General features: G+C 39.5%; 1 protein-coding gene across 1 annotated transcript in view; it reads right to left on the bottom strand.

Annotated features, from left to right (window-relative positions):
- Positions 1–25,011, bottom strand: part of LOC111663792 (glutamate receptor ionotropic, delta-1-like) — a 236,941-nt gene that overhangs the window by 26,510 nt on the left and 185,420 nt on the right. Inside the window, exons 6-12 of the mRNA XM_023418119.2 lie at positions 19,917–20,090; positions 17,013–17,174; positions 15,789–15,908; positions 6,977–7,078; positions 5,607–5,804; positions 3,860–4,190; positions 1,279–1,417 (exon numbers count right to left, since the gene is read on the bottom strand). Of these exons, the coding sequence (XP_023273887.1) occupies positions 1,279–1,417; positions 3,860–4,190; positions 5,607–5,804; positions 6,977–7,078; positions 15,789–15,908; positions 17,013–17,174; positions 19,917–20,090 (1,226 nt within the window). The remainder of the gene's footprint in view (positions 1–1,278; positions 1,418–3,859; positions 4,191–5,606; positions 5,805–6,976; positions 7,079–15,788; positions 15,909–17,012; positions 17,175–19,916; positions 20,091–25,011) is intronic.

Genomic DNA, 25,011 nt, shown 5'->3' with positions numbered 1-25,011 from the left:
AAACTTTTTATTTTAGGATGATTTAGTCCTGTACCCTTCTCACATTTTTCTCAAATAAACAAAAAGTGTATTCTCAGTGTATCTTAAAAGTTTATCACCTCCACAAAATCTCTCAGGAATGTACAGGATGCCTCAGGATTTATTGCTTAAATTATGTTCAGATTTTCTGCACAATGAATTTAGATTGGCCAGGAAGTGAATCCCACACAGGCTACAAATTTTATAAAGCAGTTACTACTGAGAACAGCAGATATGGACATGTTCAGCATGTGCTTTGATTGTTCCAATTTAAAATTTGGTCACAGTGCACTTTCCCCAACCCTCTAACACCTAAATGCAATGAAGTAAGGCTGATTCCATTCCCCAAACTGCACCCAATGTACTATGAGAAAAATTAATGTTCTAGTAATTGGTAATCCAAACATGAATAGATACACACACACACACACACACACACACACACACACACACACACACACACACACACGTGAGGTGTGGGCTGCTCAGCACTCCACATGTTACTATTTGTTCAACTGAAGACAGACCTAATGTAATCGAATGCTTCTCTGACCATTCTTTTGAGAGAGACGGCACACCAAATTGGATTTACTGACAAATAACATTTGGACTGAGGACAGGCTAGTTGTTAGGCAGCAAGTCAAAAATTACAGAAAAGCAGTCACACCAAACAATCTGTGCCAAGTGAAAGAGATGATGAGAGATGCACACAGACGAACCTTGAGCCTGAGCTACAGCACTCGTTCCTTTGGTTAAAATATTGGAAAATGTAATGTATGCTACCTCAAGAAAACACTCCACACATAAAACATATATTGCACTGCAAGACACACACACACACACAATAAAAATGATAACATGAAAGCATGCAGAAGCCCTTAAGCTTTACATCAAAGTCTATTTACAGGTGTTGAGGAGCACTACTGCATATAGGAAAAGGTTGTACAAAGCCTTCAGTGGCTCCAGGGGGAGCTGCTCGAACTCTAATAAGTTGCCTCAAATGATGTCACTTGAGTCAGTGTTGGTTGTGGCTGAAAAAATCAGGGGGTGTGGAGTCAGACAGAGGTGAGCTCACAACACCTCAGTAGCCCGCAACTCATCTCTACTCTACTCGAGTCTACTTTAGCAGGCAAACAGGCAATATCTCTGCCTCTGCTGTATGGATTTTATTCATTCATCATTTATTTTAACTATCCATGTGAAGTGTTCAAGGTGGTTGATGTTTCATTTGAGAAGTTAATTGAAGGTATTGTGTCTTACCTGACAGCATTGTCCATGCGTGACACGGTGAGGTAGGCAGCTAGGTTTGCTGTGTAAGATGAACACACAATGAGGGTGAAGAGCCACCAGCTGCCCATGACGATACGCAGAGCCACCGACCCCAGGATGGAGTCACTTCCTGTGGAGGTGCAGGTATAAGGGCATTAGTATTAAAACTGCACACACCATCATCATCTTCCTCATCATCTTCTTCACAATGTACTGTACAGCTTCACATTACCTATCACCACATAAGATCTAATGCAACTATCTCTAATTTAGTATAACTGCTAAAAATAATACAAACTGCAATCCCCCAACACATTTTGAAGTAACACGTGATGTAGACATAATGCTGCCAAAATGTGTGGGAATGGCTTATTATTATTATGGTCTTGTATCCTGATTTTATTGTTTCAATTAGCTCTCATATTATGAAAGAGCCAAGAAAATAAAGACCTTTTTTATCTTAATGCCTTATGTTTTGAAATGCAAGATTTTTTGTATTTTAGGAGATTGGCCAATTCTATGCAAAAAGAGACATCCACATGTTTTGTGTCTGTCTGGTAAGTTAATTGATTATTCTGGTGTATGGTCATAAATTATGAATAAAATGGACGCTGGTGTCTTTTCCTCATGTTTCTAACAGTGATAAAACCGTTTGTACAGTGTTTCTTTCAGCCCTGCTTTTTTTCTAGGTTACATGAAGTGGTACACGTGGGTGAATTAACTAGTAATAAGTGGTTAATCATATCACACCATTGATGTTTAAAGCTGCTACAAGTTGTAATTTCTCACTTTGGAGATAATACTCATTTTTGTATGTAACACTGGAGCAGTCGCCTGCATGGATATGATGATTTGTGTAATTGCGCTATGTTTTCATCCCTTATTTTCTCAAGAGCTTAGTGTATTGAAAACCATCTACCCTGAAATGTTACTTGTACAGTTTTACTTGTCTCTGCACATCCCAATCCATTTATTTTCCAAAGTGTAGTAATCATTAATATTCCTGCTTCCTTTTTCTTCCTGCCTTTTTAATGTTCCTTCCTTCATCTCCTTAATCCTCTGCTTCCCCTTGTTTTCTTTGAGGGCAAAAGACTGGTTTGTCGCAATAGCTTTGCTATCTTCACTTTTTCTCTGTCACACTGACTCTTTCTCTCCAAATATCCAAAAAACAGTGTATGAGGCGCATGAGAAAAATGTCAGCACACATTCTAATTTTGAAGAGTAAATCCATAGAAATGTCATCTGTAAGATTCAGTAGTGTGAAATGTAATGAAAACATATTTGTCCGAAAGTGTCACAATCAACGCGGCTGCACCCTCAGGACAGCTTGGGAAAAAAAACTGAGGGCCTTGTCAGATGCATAGCACTCTAGCATCAGTCATTTTTATTATATATGACTTTGACTGATTTCTTAAGGTCATCAAATGTAAAATGTGTATGAAATTTTACTGGATCTCACCCTACTGCAAAGATCCATTGTGGTGCAGTCGCTTTCATCTTTGAAATAAATTGATTAAATTCTCTAATGATATGAGAAACGTGTTATTTTCTTCACTTCTCCAAGACAGTTCCAGACTATTTCCTACCCTCCCTGACCTTCTTATAGAACAAAAGAAAGGCAGTCCCTGCTTGAAAAAGGCAGTGAGGAAAGTCAGTGCATCTGTGGGTGGATAGTTTAATCTGCACAGAACATACAACAAAACCCAGCCATGTGTTGGCATATCATTATGAAATCATAAGGGGGATACAGTTGCCAAGTTTATGCTCTCTGACAATGGCACACTAAGCATCAAGAGTCAGATCCATATCAAAGTGACCCACGCCATCCCAAGAAAAAAAATGCAATCCACTTGACTGGAACAAAAAGTGGCAACGTTGGAACACGAGCCAGAGGAGAACGAGGAGAAAAAAGGCAGAGAAAAGACATGGAATTGAGCTTCTCTTGAAATATAGTGGGTGTTGGGTTAAAAAAGGCTCATAGGCAATGTGCCAGACTTTGATAGATGCAGTTCAGGCTTTAACATCAGTTGCTGAAGTAGTCATTTATCCAAACCGGACATACCTGGATCTCTACCAGGCCTAAAGAAGACATGTTCTCCTTGACAAGGGCACCTTTAGAAAATGCTAGGGTGGGCGTTGTGCCTCTAACTGACTCACTACTGAATCAGCATTTGTTGTATACAGACATTCACATGTGCATTTTAATTAATTGGACTTGTTCTTTATTTTAATCTTCTACCCTTAATCCCTTCAAGTAGTTTTTACTGTCTTTATTTCTCTTTTGTTCTGTTTAGATTTAGGGGTTTCACATTTAAGAACTGCATGGCTGGTGCTTGGTGATGTGTCACTGAAGGCCAAAAGCATTCAATAATTCAATAATGCCACTGACATTCAATAATGCCACTGACTTTATCAGTTAAAACACACCTTCAAACAGAGAAGTGTTAACTAGAAAGAGTTTGGTGTATGGTTTGGAGGAATGAAACCTGCCAAGCCTCGGCTGTCCAAATACATGATTTATAACTGCTGTCTTTTCATATTTTTGTTGCCAGAATAAAACTATATCACCCACCTTGTTGCACAAAAGCACCGTAGACAATCCAGATGGCGCTCTGAAGTGACGTGGAGACAGAAGGCGGCGGATGGCCTCCTGCACTGTTCTGGCAGCGCACTGCCTGGATGCGCCTGAGCAGGAAGATCATGATGCCCACTACAGGGATGGCTGCAGCGATGCAGGCCCACACTGCCAGGTCAAATGGTGCCAGTAAAGAGAAAATGTTGATCTTCTCCTCTGACTTGCGCATCAGGATTCCCACTGAATAGTCCAGGTAGCGCTTGCTGAAATCCACCACACTCTCGCGCTCGGGAGTGATGGTGATAGCTGATATGGCCAAATCAGCTCGCTGTGGGTGGAGAGTCACATGATCCCATTTTAGTAACTTAATACCATTTCTGGGAATTTCTTATATGTTGTTAGACATTGAAAAAGAATCAATCTAGCATATTTGATATGATATTATACTATTTAACTACATGAGCTGGTTGATGTTTTCTCACCATTGAGGAGGTGAGGCTGGTTTATCCATCTGTGACAACATTATGAAAACATGTGGCTGAAATCAAGTACTCCCAAGAAAATGAAACTTAATTTTGAGGACCCTGTGACCTTTGTTCTTCTGTCACCATCATTGGAACTTTTCAGCTTACATCACACTTCATTCTAAAAGTAACTACTGTATGCTTTTTCATTTTCTGTCTTCTTTATAGAAACACTATCAGGTCAGTGCTTCTGACATATTTCCAAAGGTAATGGGCAAATTGGAAGGACATTTGGTGTGCGGGTTTTCAATCCCAAAGGGGAGAAATCTATTCGTTTTGTTAACGCTAGTGGTTTTCCTCAAGAACAACCATCAGTCCACATTTTCAAATTTAAAATTACATCTCTCAAGTACTTACCCAGACAGACCATCCCTCTGTGCACCTTCATGCTCAAGAAAACCTTTTGATTTTCTAACACAATGAGATTTCTTTATTATTAAACTAAACTTTGCCTTTAACTTATATAACTACTCTATTGTCTACCCAGTACATTGTTGACTTTGAAGCAAATAACCGGGGAGCTCATTAGGCCTTCATGGAGGTTTGGACTCAAGAGCACTTTCTTTCTAATCTTGGATTTTAGTGTGTATTATATCCATTCTGCTTGACTCTGCCATTTTATACTGGATAACATGGTCATCAATAATTAATAAATGTAATATAGTTTATCTGAGGTAACATAATTCATGTATTTTATCATATGTCAAGTCTGTTTTTTCTAAACAATAAACATCAGTTCCTCAGTCATTTCAGTGAACACGTGGTCTAATGGCAGTAACACTACAGTGTTCACTCTGTCATTGATCAATCGCACAGCTCCATTTGATAAACAATAGTATAAAGATTTTAGGGTGAGAGTGCATGGGCCTTCCAGTAATAACAAATCTGAAATTCTCAACAGAAACTTGAACCTAAAAGACTTTATGGGGTAAATACTGTAGCTTAAAGTTAAAATCCCATTTCCATTATGACTCAGAAAAGCCTTTGTTATGTTCTTAAAACTTAATCAGTTTCCCTTCAAAAAGGAGAAATCAGATGTTCACCCATGGGAGAAAATGGATTTCCAGATGTTGGCCATGCAATGTTTTTCTGATCTTTTCCACTTTAATAAACCTTATAATTGGGCTCCCATTTCGAAACAAGGATGTGGCTTGACTCCCAGAAACAGGATTTGGACAAACATCTGGACATAGACTGAGATAAAAAGAAAAGACACTAACCTTTCCAATGAGTTCTCCCATCATGCCATTCCAGGATCCATTAGGGAGTGCTGAGCCATACTTCCCATCTCCAACTTGGTAGATGTCGTACTTGAAGCCTAGGATCTTAGCAAGGGCGTCCAAGATATCAATCGAGAATCCTTTGTATCTCTTGGGTTGGCCCAGAATGTTTTCTGCCACCATCACAAAAGGTTCTTCCTGTTTAAACAAATATTGTACAATGGCTTAAAGGAGTTTTATGGAAAACAATACTAACATAATGATAATGTTGAGAAATGTGAAGGTGCACTGATTTTGTCTCTAAGGCTTAGATCTACCCTCAAAGTGAGGAAAAAGCATAAGAATGTGTGTGTATTGAATCACAGGGATGTCATTTCTCAAAATGCATGATCTCCTCGGGGCCGGATTGGCGACTGAGGCGAGGACACATTCAGTCATCTTAAGAACTTTGGGGTGACACCTTCATGAAGAGCTTCGAAGGTGATCTAAGTTAAACTTCATCTTAATAAAACAGTTTCGTCAGCAACTGTTGACCTGTATCACATGGCACCATGGCAACTGCTATGGATCATCAACGTGGAAATTGCCATTTTAAATTTATTGCACCCACACCATGGTTCTTCTTTATGGGTTGAAAGTGTCAGGGCAGATTTAAATGGGTGAAGGAGGAGTAAAAAGAAGACAGGGAGAGAGAGACTGAAGAGGGGGGATGTGTTTAAGTGGGCAGGGGGCAAATGATTTGATTAAGTGACACTGCCAGGAGAGAGCAGAGCAGAACTTATGTGAATAAATATGGTGCAGGTAAATCATGTGTGAAGAGGAGGAAAAGCAGAGAAAGTGGGAGGAGAAGAGTGAGATGGAGAGGAGGAAGGCTTTGCTGCTAGAAGTGGTGAAGTTAGTTTAAGAAAAACTGCTGCAATGAAGGATTTATTTTCTGATGCTCTAGATTCACAGGACAAGATGGAGAAGAGGACCTTATATTCTCTTTTCCAAAAGAGAAAATATCAGTGAACATTACCAAACAGTGTAAAGCAGATTATACGAGGTCCAGTTCTCCAAGATGCTACATTGTTCCTGTTGGCTCCACATCCACTTGCGATAACTGAACCAAGGTTTTTTTTTGTATATTACTGTAAATTCTTGAATAGTGAACATCTTTATTTACCTCAGTGAAGGTAAGAACCAGGGGTTTCTGACACAGTACTATTACAGCCAGGATTTTATTTGTTGATTCCCATGTTTTTTTAAAGTATATGTAATCATATTTTCTGCTTGTTTTGACATGTTAATATGCTGTGGTGTATGTTTTCGTTCTCAAATATTCTCCTACGCAGGTCAAGTGCCAAGAGATTCAGTTTACTCCCACTTACCAGCAATGTTACAATCTTGAGTGTCACTCCCTGCATGCCGCTCTCTATGCGATTCTCCTTTAGGCTACCATTCAAGCCACGAGTGGAGTCCCAAGATGCCAGCTAATAGGAAGAGAGAAAAAACACATGGATGAGAAAAAGAGATGAAAATGGGGAAAAGGTGCCCAACACCTCATTAAAATGTCCATTGTCAATAGAATTAAAGAATGACTACCGTGCGGCAGGATAACAAACTGAGTGACCTACAAGTGAATAAATCATCCTATTTGTCATTTTGTGACCCAGTTCATAGTGATAATCAGCACTGAATGGCTGATGTCTACATTAGCATCTGAGCTGGTTTCCAGGACAACAACCGTTGGCCATTAGTGAGACATTAGGACCCTCCATTCAACCTCCACCACTGAATGTAGCAATGTCCTGACACAGTTTGTAAGCAATTTACATTATACTCTAATCATACAAATGGTGGTGGTGATAAGGATGAAGAAGATGATAATCATGATGATGAAGAAATGGAAGAGCAATAGGACAATGTTAAATAATTAGATATTTAATTAGACATCATGCTCATCATGTAAAAATTGCAGAATAAAACCCCAACTCACTGAATTTCATTTGTTACACCTCAGTTTAAGTTTGTCCCTTGAATCTAAGCTATCTCTCATCTTTAAAAATCCCATTCCACACGGTCAACGTTTTGAGTTATGTCCTAGGTTGCAAAGCTGATGTTTGTTAAATTCTTAATCAGTGCTGCTAGCGGGACAAGGATTCTCAAGGATCTGACACACCATTTGGAGTGGTCTTTGAGATTTGAGCTGACAGGACAAGAATGGTGGCCCAAGGCCAAACAACAGGCCTCTCTGGCCTCAGCACCCCTCAGTCTCCAGCCCGTATGCCCCCACGGCAGGAAGCTCATCCAAATTCCTTTCCCACAGAAATGCACTGTACTCCACAACATACAGAGATGTCATTAAAAAGCAGTAAGCTTTTAAGAGGTATGCAATTTTTTGAGTTTGTTAAATTACTCCACATAAAAAAAATATCCACATAATTGTTTTTGTTCCAGGGGTCATCTGATCAACAAGATGTATTGCAATAACATTTTGTTACTTGTTACTTTTCTAGTAGATTTAGTTCAGTAAATTTAACAGCATACATTTTAAAACAGTCTTTTATGAAATGCTTTTGAAAACTTTCCTAAACTATTTGTAAACGAGTTGGTTTGGTGAAACTCTCACGCTGTGTGTTATTGGTGCCACCGCTTCAGTTCAAACTGGTGCAGGAGAAACTGCACGTCTCATTTTGGCACATTTACAACCTGCTGAATCTTAATAGGCAGCTTACATGACTAACTTTCATCTGTGAGGGGAGGTTTATACAAAATGCTGAAAGACTGTTGGCCCTCGAGAAGCTTGCTCTGGACCTTCAATTCAATATTAAGCAGAAAAAGGTACCAGTGATCAAAACCAGAGCAGAGATATTTTTAAGCTTCAAGATTTCATTACAAGTCCTGCACTTAACTTTGAACTCTAACTTCATAGAATATTGAGGGTCCTTTGCTCTTTTACTTGATTGGACATAGGCAGTTGAGTTTAGTTCGGGAAATATCAGAAAAGAAGAATATAAAAAATAAATGTGTTGTCCTGGTGTCCTGATTCATTTGGTTACAGTCATGACTGATGAGAAATACAAAATGAACAAACATAAATCTCTGCCCTGAAACAATTTTCAAAAGCAAACTTGAAATTACAAATGACTGTACAACCAGGAGAAAACAATTACTAAAGATACACAAGGCAGAAATAAAGGCTTTCAAGTGTGATTCAAATAGAAGCTTGTGTGGCAGTGAAAGAGGCTCACAAAAACTTAAAAAAAGAAAATTTCATTAACACTTAAATGTGCTGTTCTTCACAAACCAACTGCGGAGCATGTAATCCTCCAAATACTCAGTCTCAAGAGTTACACTGCATTGATATGCATGTATTGCTTCACTGCAGGCTGATAGTGAATCGTGTGTATAACCTGCCAGCTGGTGTGGGTGTATAGAAACAGTTTCCTCCCCATGCAGGATCACTCATGAAATGTACCTCCTAAGGGTCTTTATCTAAGAACTGTGTGCATGTCAATGTTGTTCAATGTAAATACAACGCAGAGTCATGCAGTATGTATTTACCTACTGCACTTTGCTCAGAAACGTGTAAAATGATATTGTTGATATGACAGTAAATCCTGAGTCATATGTGGGTAATGAATGCAATTCTGTAGGCAAGTACTGCACAATTTGACTGAAAAAACAGCTTGTATACTTGTTCATCTGTGTATCCAGATGTATGTGACTGTGTCTGTGCGTTTGTGTGTGCCGGAGTGTGAATGGGGCGAAATGTCAGTGTGCATTGCCTGCTTCACAGCTATTTTCTCCATGACCAGCGTCGTCCTCACCGGAGAACACTGAGCAATCTCTGCTCTGTAAACTGAAGAACACTAAAGAGGAACACTTCTACTTCACAGAGCTTTGCACATCAAGACACCAGTGGGAAGGTCACAAACAATGCATGCAGCAGAGCCACACCACCTGCATATGAACGAGCAACACTTGACTGGACACACTGTGCTCTTTGATTGCCAACTCTGAAAATGTCATTTGTGGATGAATAATTGCTTTACTACAAAATGTAAACAAATTATACAGGCATCTTCCTTTAACAAATAAGGGAATTAATTTGAGATTTTCAAGGACAAGATGGTAAAACAGGATACATATATCTGCTGAGAAAGGATGTATTATATAAAAATATGCTTAACTATACATGAAAGAAAAACTTATTTTTGTTGCTTGATGCCAAATTTCTTTAAAAAAAAAGAGGCTTTTCTAGCTTTTTTCCTGCTTCCTTCCTGCTTCTTTCTTTGAAGTGTCAGCTCATTGAGGATTTAAGTTTTAGATCGTCTTCCTATAAATATGCATATCCATCAGTCACCAGGAGTGTACCTACTGTAAGTGAGATCAAAACATTCAGTTGTTTCCTTCTGGATCTCCAGTACAATGGAGAATATTGTGCTAATGATATTTTGAAATATCCTGTTTAAAAAGTCACAACAATAACAAGGCGGCTCTTTAGCTAATGGTTAAGACGCTTAATACCTTAAAATAATCATCTGTAATGGGGCTGAGTAAATGCCAATGACCGTTTGAAAACAACAAAGGGATGGAAGTCAAATAGCCCTGAATTCATAGCGCCACAATTACAGCGTTTCCTAAAAAAAATCCCAGCCAGCACTCAGTTCCCTTTCATAAAACCATTTACACTTTGTCATTATAGATGTGGAACTATAGTTTGAGCTAGTTGCAGCTATTCTGCGTTTCCTTTTCCTCTGCTAGTTCAGTTCATCAGGTGCTTACATATTGACAAGCCCATCATGCTACCAAGCTTCTTATTGACCCTCACTGCTTTGTCTGCCATACTAACCTAAGATGCCTGTGTAAGTGTGTGGAATATATACGTCACGTTGTAACATCCTGCCTTATTTACTGCTTATGTCATGTGTCAGGTGTGTCACTGCATGTGTCCCAGAATCCACTGTTATTCTTACTAAATTTTACATATACGCATAATACAACATATATTTGTGCCGTATATATGTCTTTGATGAATATACATGCATAGGTGTACACCCACGTAATTATATTGTGTTTGCTGCATACAGTACATATGTTCCAGGCTGGAGTAGTGCCATTGGTGTTATCTATAATATAAGCTGGCCATTTAAATTAGTCTATCACTCTACCCTCAACATGAGGCAGGATTGACTTTATACCACTATGGTCAACTGAGTATAAGAATAAAAACCTATAAAATTGAGGAGCAACAGAAATCGAAGCGAGAGCAAAAAGGAAAACGAACATGAGAATAGGAAGAGAGTTCATTCCTTTATGGAACTGAAATCTCTCACAGAAAGTGAAATTAAAATAAAAAGCTCACAATGATCCCATGATTCCCGTTTTCCTTCATTCCCACATTTATTCATTGCACATGTTCCCTATGTATGGTTTTAAATATAACATGGTACCTTGAAGAAAAGACTAGGCACAAAAACTGTATCAGTAGTTGGATCAGTGCCGTGTACAGGGAGTTATCCTCTATCCTACCGTCTGTTTCAGAGTAAAGTGTTGTGTTGCTTCGAAAAGACTGCGTGCAAGAGATGAAGAGAGACAAAAAAAGATCTGGTGGCTCATTGAATACAGTGTAGGCTTAAAAAAAATATTGTTGCACAGACTAAAAATTAACATATGAAAGTGAGAAGTTCTCTTAAAAAAATAAAAAAAGAATTACAGATTCTGTTTACAACTCATCGTACCCATTTATGAACTGAAAATGATTTTTTACCTCATCTTGTGAAGTGAGAGCAACAAAGAGCAGGTACTGTCAGTGATGTTGTGCATTTAAATGAACTCAGTGGCTATATGGTTGGTAACATTTGTTCAGGATTGTTTTTATGATGGATTGGAGCACATGAGAGAGAACAAATTAAGGGATGTGAAGAAATATTAGCCACTTTTCATCCAATTATTTGAGACTCTCAAGAGGATTTCCTTTTTGCCAGTGTGGAAGCAGGAGCAACCCTAAGTGGGTCCTGACGGTTAATGCTTTCCTTTTCAAGACTGTGAGAAAAGGTAATTTGCACCCATTTACAGTTCAACATATTATAGTATTACCATGTTACAAAATGATAATGTTGCTGAGACTTAGTTATATGTAGAAAAATCACTTGACCAGCCATATTGTAAAGGATTGGTATTGGTAAAGGAGCTTAGAGTAATTTGTTTATTTTATTGATGTTGATTGTCGACCGTAAAAACAGGTGTCTGGCACTGCTTACAGCGGATTGTGAAATAATTAAATATAAAAATCTAATTATCACTTTAGAGATGGGTAATTATTTAATGACAAATTACAAAAATAATTTTTGGAAATGTATAAATGTTTTATTATGGTGCAAAATACAGTAATGATAATGTTGCTCTCTTGTTTGCTGTTTTTGTTTGTGAAATGCACGTTTCTGGCTCATGGTGCTGTTATTAATCTTGTGGGTGAAAATCCAAGTAGGTAGGGGAGCATTCAAAACACTATAGGAGCCAGAAAGTGAGTTTCAAAAAGCTACACTTCTCAGTGCCTGGCAAATTAATCATTAGATCAACAGCCCTATCAACCCCCTGCAGATCTATTGTTGGCAAGAGGGAAGCGCGCTTTAGAGCCATTTCCACTTTGTGAGCCAGTGAGAAACAGGGGTGAGGAATAGGATGAATACATCAGCTATCAACGACTGCAGTTTTCTAGACACAACATGCAATGTGACACACACGAAGATGTCCACTGTCAGAGGCTGAAGAGGTGATGATGGCCAGTAAAAAGCTTGGTTCCTGTCACCCGACACTAGTGACAAGAGTCGAGTCGATTGTGACCAAGTGTCAGGACACTTGGTTCTGTTCTAGCACCAGACAACAAAATGTGAGCCTGCTCTGGTCGATACATGGCTACAATGTTAGAAACCAGAATTGGATGGATGTACTTTATCTATTCTGGAGTGTTACTCTTTCAACCTGGCAAAGCTGTTCTCTAAATCTCCAAGATTTAGGCCACTGATGACATAGCCATTTTGACTGCCTGGAAGGAAATGGAAAGATGCATGTAATGAGCAACAGAAATCCCAGACGTAAATTTAAAACATTGTACTGACAGGGCATGGTAGCTGACTGAGTCACCACCACAGTAAAGAAAAATCCTTTCACTTTTAAATCTGAGGCTGTTTTTCACTTTTTCTATTTCTAAGGCCAATGGCACAGTCACATGTCTCAGGCAGCCATGCCATACATTTTTTCCAGCACAGGTAAGGCTGTTTAGAAATGCCATCCATGGCATGGGAGTGTTAATGTATACTGCATATTATAGTTTTATGAAAAATGTATTTTGATGTGCTTTGTGACCAGAAAATTGAATGAGGAGAATTTGGAGCTTCCCTTTCAGAGGCTGTTCACAATAACAAGCAGCCATACAGTAGTGGGGGAATATTTTTTTGCTATAAAATAGTAAAGATGTGAATTTGAATAATAAAATAATGCCAACGCTGTTACTCTGGACATGTTTAGAGATAACTACTGCAGGATGCATGCAAGAGCAAATGCAAGGAGGAACAATTACATTGAAATGAATTGACTTTTCTCTATGAAGAGCTTCGTGTAAGCTGGAAGTCATTAGCAATATCTGCTTAGAGACGAACTGACACATCAATAAGAGCAAACTGGGAAACCAAAACAACAACAACAGCATCGATCACTCTGCAGCATTGCTGGCTGGTGGAGAAAACTCACAGTAGCGATCCAGGAAATAGTATTTCAGTCTTCATTACAGTTTCTAACCAGAAAGACGCCTCATCTAAGAGCCATCAGGCTGGGGAGAAAATGGACCGAATGCAGATAAACGATGATGGAGAGGGAGGAAACCAGGGCTGAAAAATGAGGAGAAAGGGTTAGGGAAGAGAAGAAGTGAGCAGAGAGAGGAGGATGCAGTGGATGGGTGATGAGATGAGATGTAAAGATAAAAGAGAGGGGAGAAAAGGGACAAAATGAGGATGCGTCTAAATGGGCGGATGTGGGTTGGGGGGGTGGAGCAGGACATGCAATCCCAGTTCGACTCCACTCAAAAAGAAAAAAAAAAAAAACATAAAGAAACATGACATTACAGTACATTGCAGAGGAAACCATGTAATGGTGTGGCATTTCTTGATGGTACACACCAGCTTTACACAACACAGAGAAAGGAAAACGCTGAATACATATATATATATATATACAATCCATTATAGGGAAACACAGTGGAAAGGTACATGAGTTTATGTGTTTTCCCCCGGTAAATGGTTCTGCCAAGTATTGGGCAGACACGCAGATAGACATGCCAGGTAATGAACAACAACACTGAATGCATTTGGCATCCCATTATCTGGCCTTGCTGCCCCCCTTTGCCTCTAATGATTTTGAGATACAAGCGCCCACATGTTAGTGTGCTCCCTGGCCTCTGTTCTCTGTTTGCCTGGCTGCCTTCTCTTAATGTCTCAGGTCCAAAACAGTGTGTACAATACAGGTTTGTGTGTGAATGCACTTTGGGTCTCCTCTGTTTATGTGAATCCTCCTTTGTATAAATGCCAGACTGTTGGAAATGAATGTGTATGTATGTCCCTGTGTGTGTGTGTGTGTGTGTGTGTGTGTGTGTGTGTGTGTGTGTGTAAACACATGGCACTGTGTGTAGTGGGTATCCTCCTAGCTAATGCTAATGGCCACATTATGATGAATTGGCTTCATGATTTCAGTTAGACTGAGTGGTGATTAAATCTTCATTACTGCTTCTGGTCAGTCCTGCTCTACATAGATTGCCAAGAAACTCAATTTCTCTTCATTCTGCAAGGAGTCCCTGACTGAATCAGGACATTCACAGCGACAAACAAATTACGGCTCCGAGAAGAGTGCACAAATAATGCTCTCCATCCTTCACTTCAGCTCTATGACACTCAAAAGGTTTCTCAGCCGAGCGCTGACGGTCAGCTCAGATACCCTGCTCATTATTAGTAAAATATGAAAATGTCTGAGTGCAGCACTTGAGCATGGATAACTCTCCTTGTTTGTGAGTTAGTAGTAAGAAGCACAAATCTAATGTTTTAACTCAACTTGAGATGACACCTCACAAGCCAAGATGGGTGATGTTGTGAAATGGAAGATTGAAGGAGAGGGATCGGGTTAATTCAGGAGCTCCAGTAGAGGGCACCCTCATACCTGACACCTCACTGTCAAATGTTAAACCCTGTGACCACAGGTCTCAGAATGCACCTGATTTTCTATTCTACCACTAAGGTAATTGCCTGACATCCAAAAGAAACAAAAAATAGCGGGGCTTTGGATCCCGAGGATTAAGGCTGAGAACCAGAGGTCTATGTAAAAAAACAACAAGACAGTAAAAACAATTGACAGTTCAAAGCCTTCTGTACAGTCAGTACTTGTTCATATCAGTCACTACACTGGATAGCCAGGGTTTCTAGTAGAGGTGGAACTCAATTTTGTTCCTCCCTGGTAGCCCACACCTGTTATGTAATGCATCTACCTAACAGGTGTGGGAAACCTACTATTATATAGAAACAAAAACCTGCAGGACACTAGTTCTCAAGGACTGGAAGTTGGTATCTAAACTTAAGAAGTTTACAGGGGGTCCTTGAGATAATGAGAAAAGTTTAATTTCACTTTTTTCTCTCCTCACACAGTAAGTGGTCACATCGAGACAATGTCTAAGAAAGAAGAAAAGCCACTTTCATCAGCGGTTTCACAGTACCTGCTGTTTCCTTCATGAACTTCATGCAAATACATCGATGAACAAAAAGCTTATAAAACTGACTTCCATACAAATGCTGTAATTGAGTGGTCTGTGGTCTAATGCATACCATATATTACTGGGACGCAGCGTAGTTGCTTTGTGAAATGAGAAAGTTGGGGCACCCTGCTGTGAAATGCATTACACTAACAAATAGCAGCTACATTGTTATTTCTGACATTCTGAAATGAGAAAAAACAAAACCCACTATTACTGAATCTCCCAGTGGGATATAAAACAAAGTATTTGCACATAATTTATAATTTTATCGTTATCTGTTTATTTATATGCCACACTGTAAAATTTGGCCTAAAACCTCAAAACATGCTAGCAAATGTCCCATGAGGCGTGTCCTGAAGAGACAAACAAACAAAATGCAAAAAAGAATACTCTGGACTCACCCGTTTCACATCTTTCCCAAACGTCTCACTGTAGCTGGTTCCAAGAACCTCAAACTGAACATGAGAGTTAGAACCTTCAGCACGAAAGTCCATCAGTCCTGTGAGTCCACTGATCCGTCCCTACAGCAACAACGAGCAGACAGTATTTACTGTATGTTCCTATTTACTCTCTGTTTCTAATCTTTAGGTGTTGCAAAGGGAAAGGAAAGCCTGCAGGCATTAATTAGTACATAACAACCCCTCTGCACATTACATTTTTCATTACAATTTAATAAAATTAGATGTTTGCATTGATTTAACTAATGTTCCTCTAATGACAACTTATAAAACATACTATGCATGGGAAGAAATTTGAACTTAAAATATGAACTGGGACTTTGGCTGCATCTTACTGGATTGTGACATTTTACAGTACATAATCATCAACCGAAGTTTTCAAGTTAATACCATATGATTTATGCAAATCATCCCTTAAATATACCATTTAAAGAATGATTTATGTGTGCCATGTCATTCAACCAGGCTTGTAGGTAAAGTACAAAAAGAAGTTAAATAATTTAAGATAAATGTTGTTTTGTTGCAGAGATAAAAATCACCTTTTATGAAAAATTCTGGTGCATTTTGAAAAGAAGTATGAACTGTAAGAGGAATCAGATCGATTTAGGTTCATTTACAGTTCAGTCTGAATGGCACCAACACAACAATGTGATGAGAGAACCTTTGTTCCAGCATGTCCCAGCTGAGATTAAACCAGTGTGACTGTCTACAACAATGAAAAAATCCATTATCAGACTGAAATGGATGAAATCAAGGCTACTGTCTAGTATTTGTGGCCTTATTCCAATAAGAAAACAGAGAGCTAGACAAGAACAAAGATAAAAGCCCAGAATCTGCTACAAATCCATCCTGAGGCCAAACCTGGAGATCACATTCAATAATGAGATTCCTTGAGGGTGTTTTAAAAGTAAATGAATTTGAACATGAGGAGTCTCCAGCAGGGATCATAGTTCAATAGACTTTTCTAAGTCGTGCTTTCACTCTATAAACCACCGTTATACTTATGCCTCTCATAAAACTGTGCATTTTTTTGTAGTTAACTATTGATATCATCATCAATGATAGAATACTGCAGAAGATATGATTCATCATTTCTCACAGAAGAACAAATACAGGGTTGCAGATTTGCTAAGCAAGAAAAAAAATGGTAACTTCAAATTCAAGTACCTTTTGGATGGTGTCCAGCATGGACCATCCTCCATTCCATGGCTTGGTGGACTTCCTCATGCAGTTGAGGCTGGCCATACTGTGCCACTTCCTGTCCTCCAGTTTCCTGTAGAAGGCGTTGGCCAGCATCAAAACACTGTCATACAGGTAGAGGTTGGATACCTGTTGGGGAAAGAGGCAGAACATTTGAATAAATGTATTCTTGGATTTGGTTGGTAGTTTGTGTTATGCACCACAGAACACTACACTGTTGAATATAACAAGGAAAACAAACATATATCACACTGCTCCATGGTGAACCTGTATGAATGAAGCAGTGACAGTGACAGTGACACAAAAGCAGTTGTCTTTCAGTTTGGTTTCAGCCTGTGATGGTGGAAAGCAAATCTCAGCAGGGAATAAAAAGCTTGTCTCCTTACTTGGAGAGAGAGGATGGAGAGCATGGGGACAAATGGTGAGCAGTTTGTCCTTTTGTCTGACACTGTCACAGCTGCCTTTGGTGGCGAGACCAAAGGCCTATTTTTTTTTCATTACAACACAGAAGAAAGACACATTAAAATAACCAGCAACTCTGCTCTGACTGTCCATGTGTTTACACTTAAGGAAAACTGGGGTTGATGTGCTAAACAGTCATGGGAGTGCACTGATAATATGTGAGATGATATGTACGATACAATACTGACAGTACTGTGGTGTGATGTAAAATCACCAGAGGTTCTGCTGTCCTTCTAATGAACTTCAGAGCTGCTATCAGCTCAACTGTCTCCCTCCAACTGCAGTGCATCCTGTCAGGAATCATGTCCACAGCCTGCTGTCTTAGTGTGACAGTGGATTTGATAGGTCTTCTAGGTCAAGTCAAGTCAAATCCTTCCACAGCAGAAGATGCATGGAAGCAATACGAGCTGCCACTCCAGGCATTCAGTTCATGACACGTTTGGACTTCAATCCAAGCCTCTCAGCGGTAAGACATCACATAGTTCACCAGCCTCGAGGTCACTTACTCAGAAGCTATGTTGAGGTAATTTCTGGGGTCACACCACAGCTCTGTGCGTGTGTGAGAGGGATTAGTAGAGGAAAGCACTGAGACCTCAGTGTTTAACTATTCTGATGAATGCTTTAACTGCCATTACCCGATATTTAACCCTCTTTCATGTGAATTATTGAGGACTGTGGGTGCACACACCACATGGTTTTGCCATCTGTCCGGAGTATGGATAAAAAGGAATGAACATTTCAATAGAGCCACAGAGAGCACAGCTATTTCATTCCAGATGGATTAAGCAAAAGAAAAGTCTAAGAGGTGTTAGGAGGCGCTTTTAACTCTCAATAGAAAGTAATAAGTGGCAGGGTGAGTGAGGTTACAACAAAGACCCAAAGAAGTGAATGACATTGTGTTAGACAGATAACAAAGCTGTGATGGTGCAGAAGGGCAAATCCTCTTTATTGACCCTCATTGTCATCGTAAATTTACCTTAGGCTGGGTTCCTGGTTGACAAATCCTTAATGCAAATCATAGATAGCATAATCTGTTTTAGAGCATACAGTGCTTTCCACTATTGAAGCCTTTGTTAAACTTGTGGTACGTCAGTAATATTATAATATTAATAAATAATTCATAAATATATTGTTTTTGTTACATTTTGGATCTATTCACAGTTTTAAGCAGTTTTGCACAAGCTTTTATTTACTTTAAAACATTTTTTCCTCTGTTCTGCCATTTATTCCCCAGTCACACTGAGCTGCAGTCATTTATATTCATGGACGTGCATGTCCCTCATAATTACCTTATCTAGGGAGTTTAATCCATATTCAGTTGCATACATTATCAGCTAATATTTGTATTCATGCGGCGCTCAGCAGATACTTGTCTATAGTGTCCTTTACCGTGGCTGGGTACATACTGTATGCTGTAAGGTGTGTGTGTGATCAAGCAGGAAACATGCTCATGACCCCTTTTAGCACTTGTACTTCATACAAAACGAACCTGGACACCATCTTGCAACAATGTATCACACCATTTGCATCCCATGAGTAGTAGTCATTACTACATTATTACATGAGTACTTAGTTCTCAAAGGTCGGAGCACACCCATCTTCACACTTGGCCACAGAACCACCTCTGTGGTAGTTCCTGCCACAGTAGGTGTCTCCAGGAACACATTTTGCCATGAAGACACACACACACACACACACACACACACACACACACACACACACACACACACACACACACACAGAGAAAAGACCACACTACGCTTGTTTTATAGTTCTGTCACTCTCGTTGATAGCGAGTATTCCTCCTGTTGGCTGCTGGAGAAGGTGGATGAAACATGCTGGTTGTTTCTAAAACACAAACTCGCTGTCCCATAAATACTCGGAGCAAAAGGGATAGAAAACAAGACAGAAAAAACACAGCCTTGCCACTAGTCAAACACTCAATACATCCTCATCCATCATACTGCTTCCATGTTGTGCATTTACCCTCCTTAAAGCTCAGAACCTCCACCAAAAGCAGCTTAATCTGGTTTCGCTTGGGACATTTTGATTCTTTTTCCTGTTTCCGGAGAAACTCTCACCTTCAAACAGACTACAGCAACTCATCTGTGCCAATGAGGAAACAATGTACCTTCTACAGCCACCTTTCAAGCATACAGCAGGTGACTGTTTGGTGGAGGTGGTGGCGGAGTACCACTTCAAAGTGTGAAATCATTTGAATTACAAATCAAATATGGCACAGAAAGTTGAAACTGAATGTATACATTTTTTCCTGTCTGTATGCGAGTATGTTGCATTACCGTCTGCCACAATATAAAAAGTTTCCTAATTCAGCCTTGATGGACAAACAAGATCTGAGGGATAATACTTCAGCAGCTTCCAGCTAGTAAATCTTTAAACAGTTTTTACCTCCAGGGACTGCAGATATCCTTCCTGTGGGTCACAGAGCAGAGAGGAGATGCGATGATTGTTCCTCATGCAGCGAACGTTGGTGTCCCTCCATAATGGGAAGATCTGACGAATGATGGTCATCCGCCCCAGAGAGCTATGGACCAGCTCCATGATGTCTGCATCACTCACCTCCTGAAGATAAAGATGACAGGAAGAGTTTAGTTTAAAGACTAGTGGCACTTTTCTTTTTTTTTGTTAAATCAGACTGGGACTTTTGTGCCGTGAGGAATTTGCAGTTTTTGAAAAGCAGTTTTCTGAGTGGAAATTTGGATAAGAAACCTCTGAGGGGTCTGCGCTGCCTGTACCTGGTTCTGTAGCAATTAAAATATCAGATGACACATTGAGCGGCTATAGAGCAATCAGCTCCAAGACACAGTGCGGTAAAAAGGGGGATAATTCCAACAAGTACAATGGGGACAACTGATAGAGGCTGGGGTTGAAAATGACACTTTAACACGCAATCTTATTTTTCTGTTGACATTTATTGGACATAAACCCAGTGAACATTAACAGTGATCATTCAAAGCTTAATTCACACATCATTTATCTCCCAGCATTATCTTATATTATCTAATAAATAATAAATAAATCATTTTTAGACCGAAAGACACAATTTACTTCTAGGAAATTTGCCCATTATGTTATTCACATTAGATAAATCAACAAACATTTCAGGTATATCCTTCACAATAATAGTGCTGGTGACCCTTGGCCCTCTTGAGTGGGGCGATGCACGGAGACAGTCAGTGGAGACCTACATAAGGGTCGGATCAATATTCATGAGACAGTGATCTGCCTGCTGGTCTCCAGAGCAGGACGATGGTCAATGCTGAGGCAGACAGCGAGTCTCTTGGGAAACACTGGGTTCATATACTATCTGACAATAAAGCTGTGAGGTTACTGTCGGGTCAGAACTTAAGCAGCTCTGGGTTGATATAATCCTTCACCACACATGCCTGAATTCGTGCTCTCTATCTGTTTTCCTAATCAGACATTCTGATCTTTCCCTTTGGCATCGACCTCTGTGATGTTACTGCTTGTCTCTGTCCTCCCTCAGTGTTAATACTGTATCTCCTGGCTTCTGTCTTCTCTTTCCATTCATCCTAATGTGGAATTAAATCTCTTATTATGTTGCCATCATTCTTTCTTAGTCTTTCTTTGTATGTTTACCTTATTTCAGTTGACAGTCAATATTGCTTTGTTCACAACATTTTTTCAAAACCTTCTCTCATCCACATATCTCATGTCATATATATATTTTTTTATTTTCTGTGCAAAACCACTTTATTGTGAGCAAACTCAATTGAAAACACAGATTCTTTCTTGAAGAGTCAGTATTCACAGATCTTTCATCTTTGCACAGTGTGAGTAAAACACTCCTCTGGTGATTCTAGCTCATCTAGTTTTATCCTCTGACTCTTTTTCGGACTCTTCACAGTTAGTCGGGTGGAAAGTATGAATATTTATGAGTTGCCATGACACATTAATCAGATGAATTATGCTGCACGGTTCACTGAGCCGAACCCTCATGTCCAAGCTAATAACTTCCAGTGCCACCCAGTCCAAGTGTTCTGTCACCATCATGGGTGACATTTGTGTCATAAACTGACCCAGCATTGCCACTGACCAATGGCACATAGCTGATGAAATGCGTGCCTTTTAAGTTCTGTCGCAGGAGAAAGTACAGACCATTAAGTCACAATTTGGACGCCACTATGATATATTTCACTTGTAAAATAGATACGCAAAAATGATCATTAGCGTGTACCATTAGCACATAAAGAGAATAGAGAATAGATACATCAAGGCCTGTGACTGCAATGTTTTTAAAAGCACTAGAATCACTAGAGAAACATGATTAATCTAAATGGTGTACTGTATGTGGTTATAATAGCTTTAAGTCACAAAACAATATTATTACTGACAAAAGCATATAACTGCTTTTAGAATCTGCAGTTATCCCACAGTCAGTTCAGCTGTTAAGCTCCTTGGTGGTAACCCACTCAAATATCTGAAAAAGTGAATACAGCATGGCCATGTTTCAATGACAGCCGGAGCTCCAAAATACATTAATCAAATCAAGTTCAGCTGACAGATAGGCTAAATTATCCTCTTTGTGCTGTTCAGTCAATGTTATTAATCTTTCACTAGAAATAAATAAAAAAATTTACCCGCAATCATGACAGCGATTTAATTAGAAGTAAGGTTTTTGAAGCTGCAGGCAACTAAATTGAGAAGTAAGGCGAGGCAGGGAGGAAGAACAGAGCACTGTGCGTATGACATTAATTTGAGTTGTTCTTGCCTATAAACATGCTGTATACATGACTTTTTGTAATGCAGTTCCAGTGCATTGTTTAGAAAATTTTAATTAGGTTGGCAGAACATAACCTCAAGATCACTCCATTACTTTATTTTCCAGATATCTGATGACAAGACCAAATAACTGGTGCCCTGTTGTCCTTTTGTAATGGAAAAAATATATATCAAACATCAAATAACACAGGGCACAAGCCTTTTCTGATTTGTGAGACTCTGAGTGATATATCTTAGGTGTACTTTTCAGTACATCAACCCTTATATTCAATTGAGACTTTCCTCTTCCACATCAAACAATAGACATGATAACTCTCTGAAAAATTATGCAGAACTGAAGGGTTGCGCAGTTAAATCACTGCAATGTTCTATTCAGGCAGTTCTGTTGTGTTGAAAATTGATCATTAAGTGCTGCGGCTAGAATCTGCATATGATGAAGAGAGGAGAGAGAAAGATGATATATTTGCTTGTTTTTCATAGAGTGAGGACAAATGTAATACATCATTCATATGAAAAACCATATATTACAGTGAGAGACAATGCTGCCATATTGTTTATAAAAAATATATAGTACAGCCTTGTCCATGTCAGTATTTAGCACATTCAACACATACATTAAAATTGTCTCATCTTGCGTTAAAATTCACATACTAATAACTGCAGTAGTAAAACAACACTATGTGTTGAATTGGACTAAGATAATACATTTTATGACAATGGTCAATATAGAGTAGAGGAAAAATATTGTGGATAACAGTTCTTGTTGCTTCAGGTTACTGTGCACTTGCAGACTTGTATTAACAGTCACCTCTTAGTCAGTTTTTTGGTGATTGTTTAAGCCTCAGATTGGTATGCTATACTAATGATGATTAAACTTGGGCTTTATTAATGCTCTAAAACGCCGCCAGAGAAGACTGATTAGTAAACTCATGACTGCTGATTTTGTGGCACTCTTACTTCCCCATGAATTAAATATCCAATGGTGTGTGCATCACTGTGAACTGTGGCACACCATAAGTATATGGCTCTTAAATTAATTGAACCTGAAAATGCAGTCACTAGTGCAAAACGTGGGTCACGTACCCACGGGTGGGACCATGTCATTTTTGGGAGCAGCTGTGTAAGTTGGAGAGGGATGAACACATTTCAGTTCCTGTCTGTCTGCAATGATGTGAGGTTATGTTGGGAAAAAGCCAACAACTTCAGTAGCATGTAGTCAATTCAGTTAATCATATCTATGAATGTTTTCACGCACACAACAACATAGCAACACTCTGGCCACTCACAGTTCATGACTGCATGAAGGGCAAGGGCTTTAAATGAAACTGAAACAAAGGAAGGACCATTTGCAACAAGATGTGGTCAGAGCAGCCGGAAATGCGATGTAATTTCATGCTAAATTTCACTACACCACATGATCTGAATCAACATCCCCTCAGCTGAGCCATTTTAACCATTGTGGTGCACGTTGGTTTATTTTGAGGCAGAAATTCATCAAACCAGCAGAAAACAGGGACTTGAAGCTTGAGGAGAGTAGCATTATGACTGTGTTATCACTTAAGATAAGATTGACTGAAAAAAAGTTTGCATTCATTTACAAGTACAGTGCACTTGTGTAAGCTATCCTATTACATCCTCATAACATAGTCTAATGAGACCAATTTAGAACGTACCAAGTAATGCAGGGACAGGCCCGACTGTTAGTGCAGTGCATACATGCGTTGTTGTTGAGGGTTTTATTGCTATGATGGGACCTAAATTTCAGCCTGGAGGTGCAGTTGGTCTATTTAATGAAACATGCTGTGTGTAATTTGAATTGTCCACTTAATAACCTTAATGATTTTAAATGACTGTAACTGTAACTGCTGCAACATTTAGATAAGGTGGTTGGTGAAGGGAGACGCCTGTCTGGACTCCTTTAGATTTATGACCATGACAACGGATGTCTCCGGTGGTCACCATTTGTGGGTTAGTACATCATTTTTTGACATATGAATTGGGTTTCTGGGTGGATACTCATCACAGTTAATGGTACAAAGGAAAGGACCATAACAGCTTATCCAATGTTTTGATAAATGCAATGTTATACACTACTTTAAATAAGCAATAAGCTAAATGAAAAATGTCTTTATCTCGTAAATGGCCTCTTCAGTAATCCACCTTCCCGTCCCGCAGGCTGCTGCGGAGGAGATTGCGTCAGTAGAATAGGGTTTCCATCTCAGTTGCTTGTTGGGCAGTTACCCAGGACATCAGTCATATCATGACTGTCCTCGTCAACTCTGTCTGTCACAGCAAGCACAGCCGCCTAATCCATCAAACATTCTGAGGTGTCACCGTCCCGTCTTCGAAGGGGAAAAAAACAACAACAAATCCTCCCTGGATGTGCAATCCATCTCAGTCCACTAGACAGTGTCAGATGCAGACAACCTTCTGTGTGCCAGCAGCTGCAGCACCCTGGTTTAGTGGGTGGTTTAGGGAGACGCACGCCTGCCTGTCATCCTAGCGCCCTTCTGCTCACATCAAGTCCTGCTGTACTTCTTACACTCCAGTTTCAAAGCTTTTCTCTGTTTTCCTAAAGATTAGTTTGGTCATTTGAGTGTTGAATAAGTTTCATACCCTTAGGGCTCATGAACTGTGTGCCACTCAAACCCACTCCTCTGGTTTTAAAATGCATTAGTGTCAGTCTCAAACTAATGTTGGAAGTCTCTGAGCAGAACACAAGATAAACAAATCTGAGGTG

The sequence above is a fragment of the Seriola lalandi genome, unplaced genomic scaffold (assembly GCF_002814215.2).
Source record: "Seriola lalandi dorsalis isolate HSWRI2012SDOR001 ecotype SW California unplaced genomic scaffold, Sedor1 jcf7180002054580, whole genome shotgun sequence".
NCBI classification, from domain to species: Eukaryota; Metazoa; Chordata; class Actinopteri; order Carangiformes; family Carangidae; genus Seriola; species Seriola lalandi.
The sequence above is the reverse complement of the archived record's forward strand: the minus strand, read 5'-3'. Positions and strand labels throughout refer to the sequence as shown.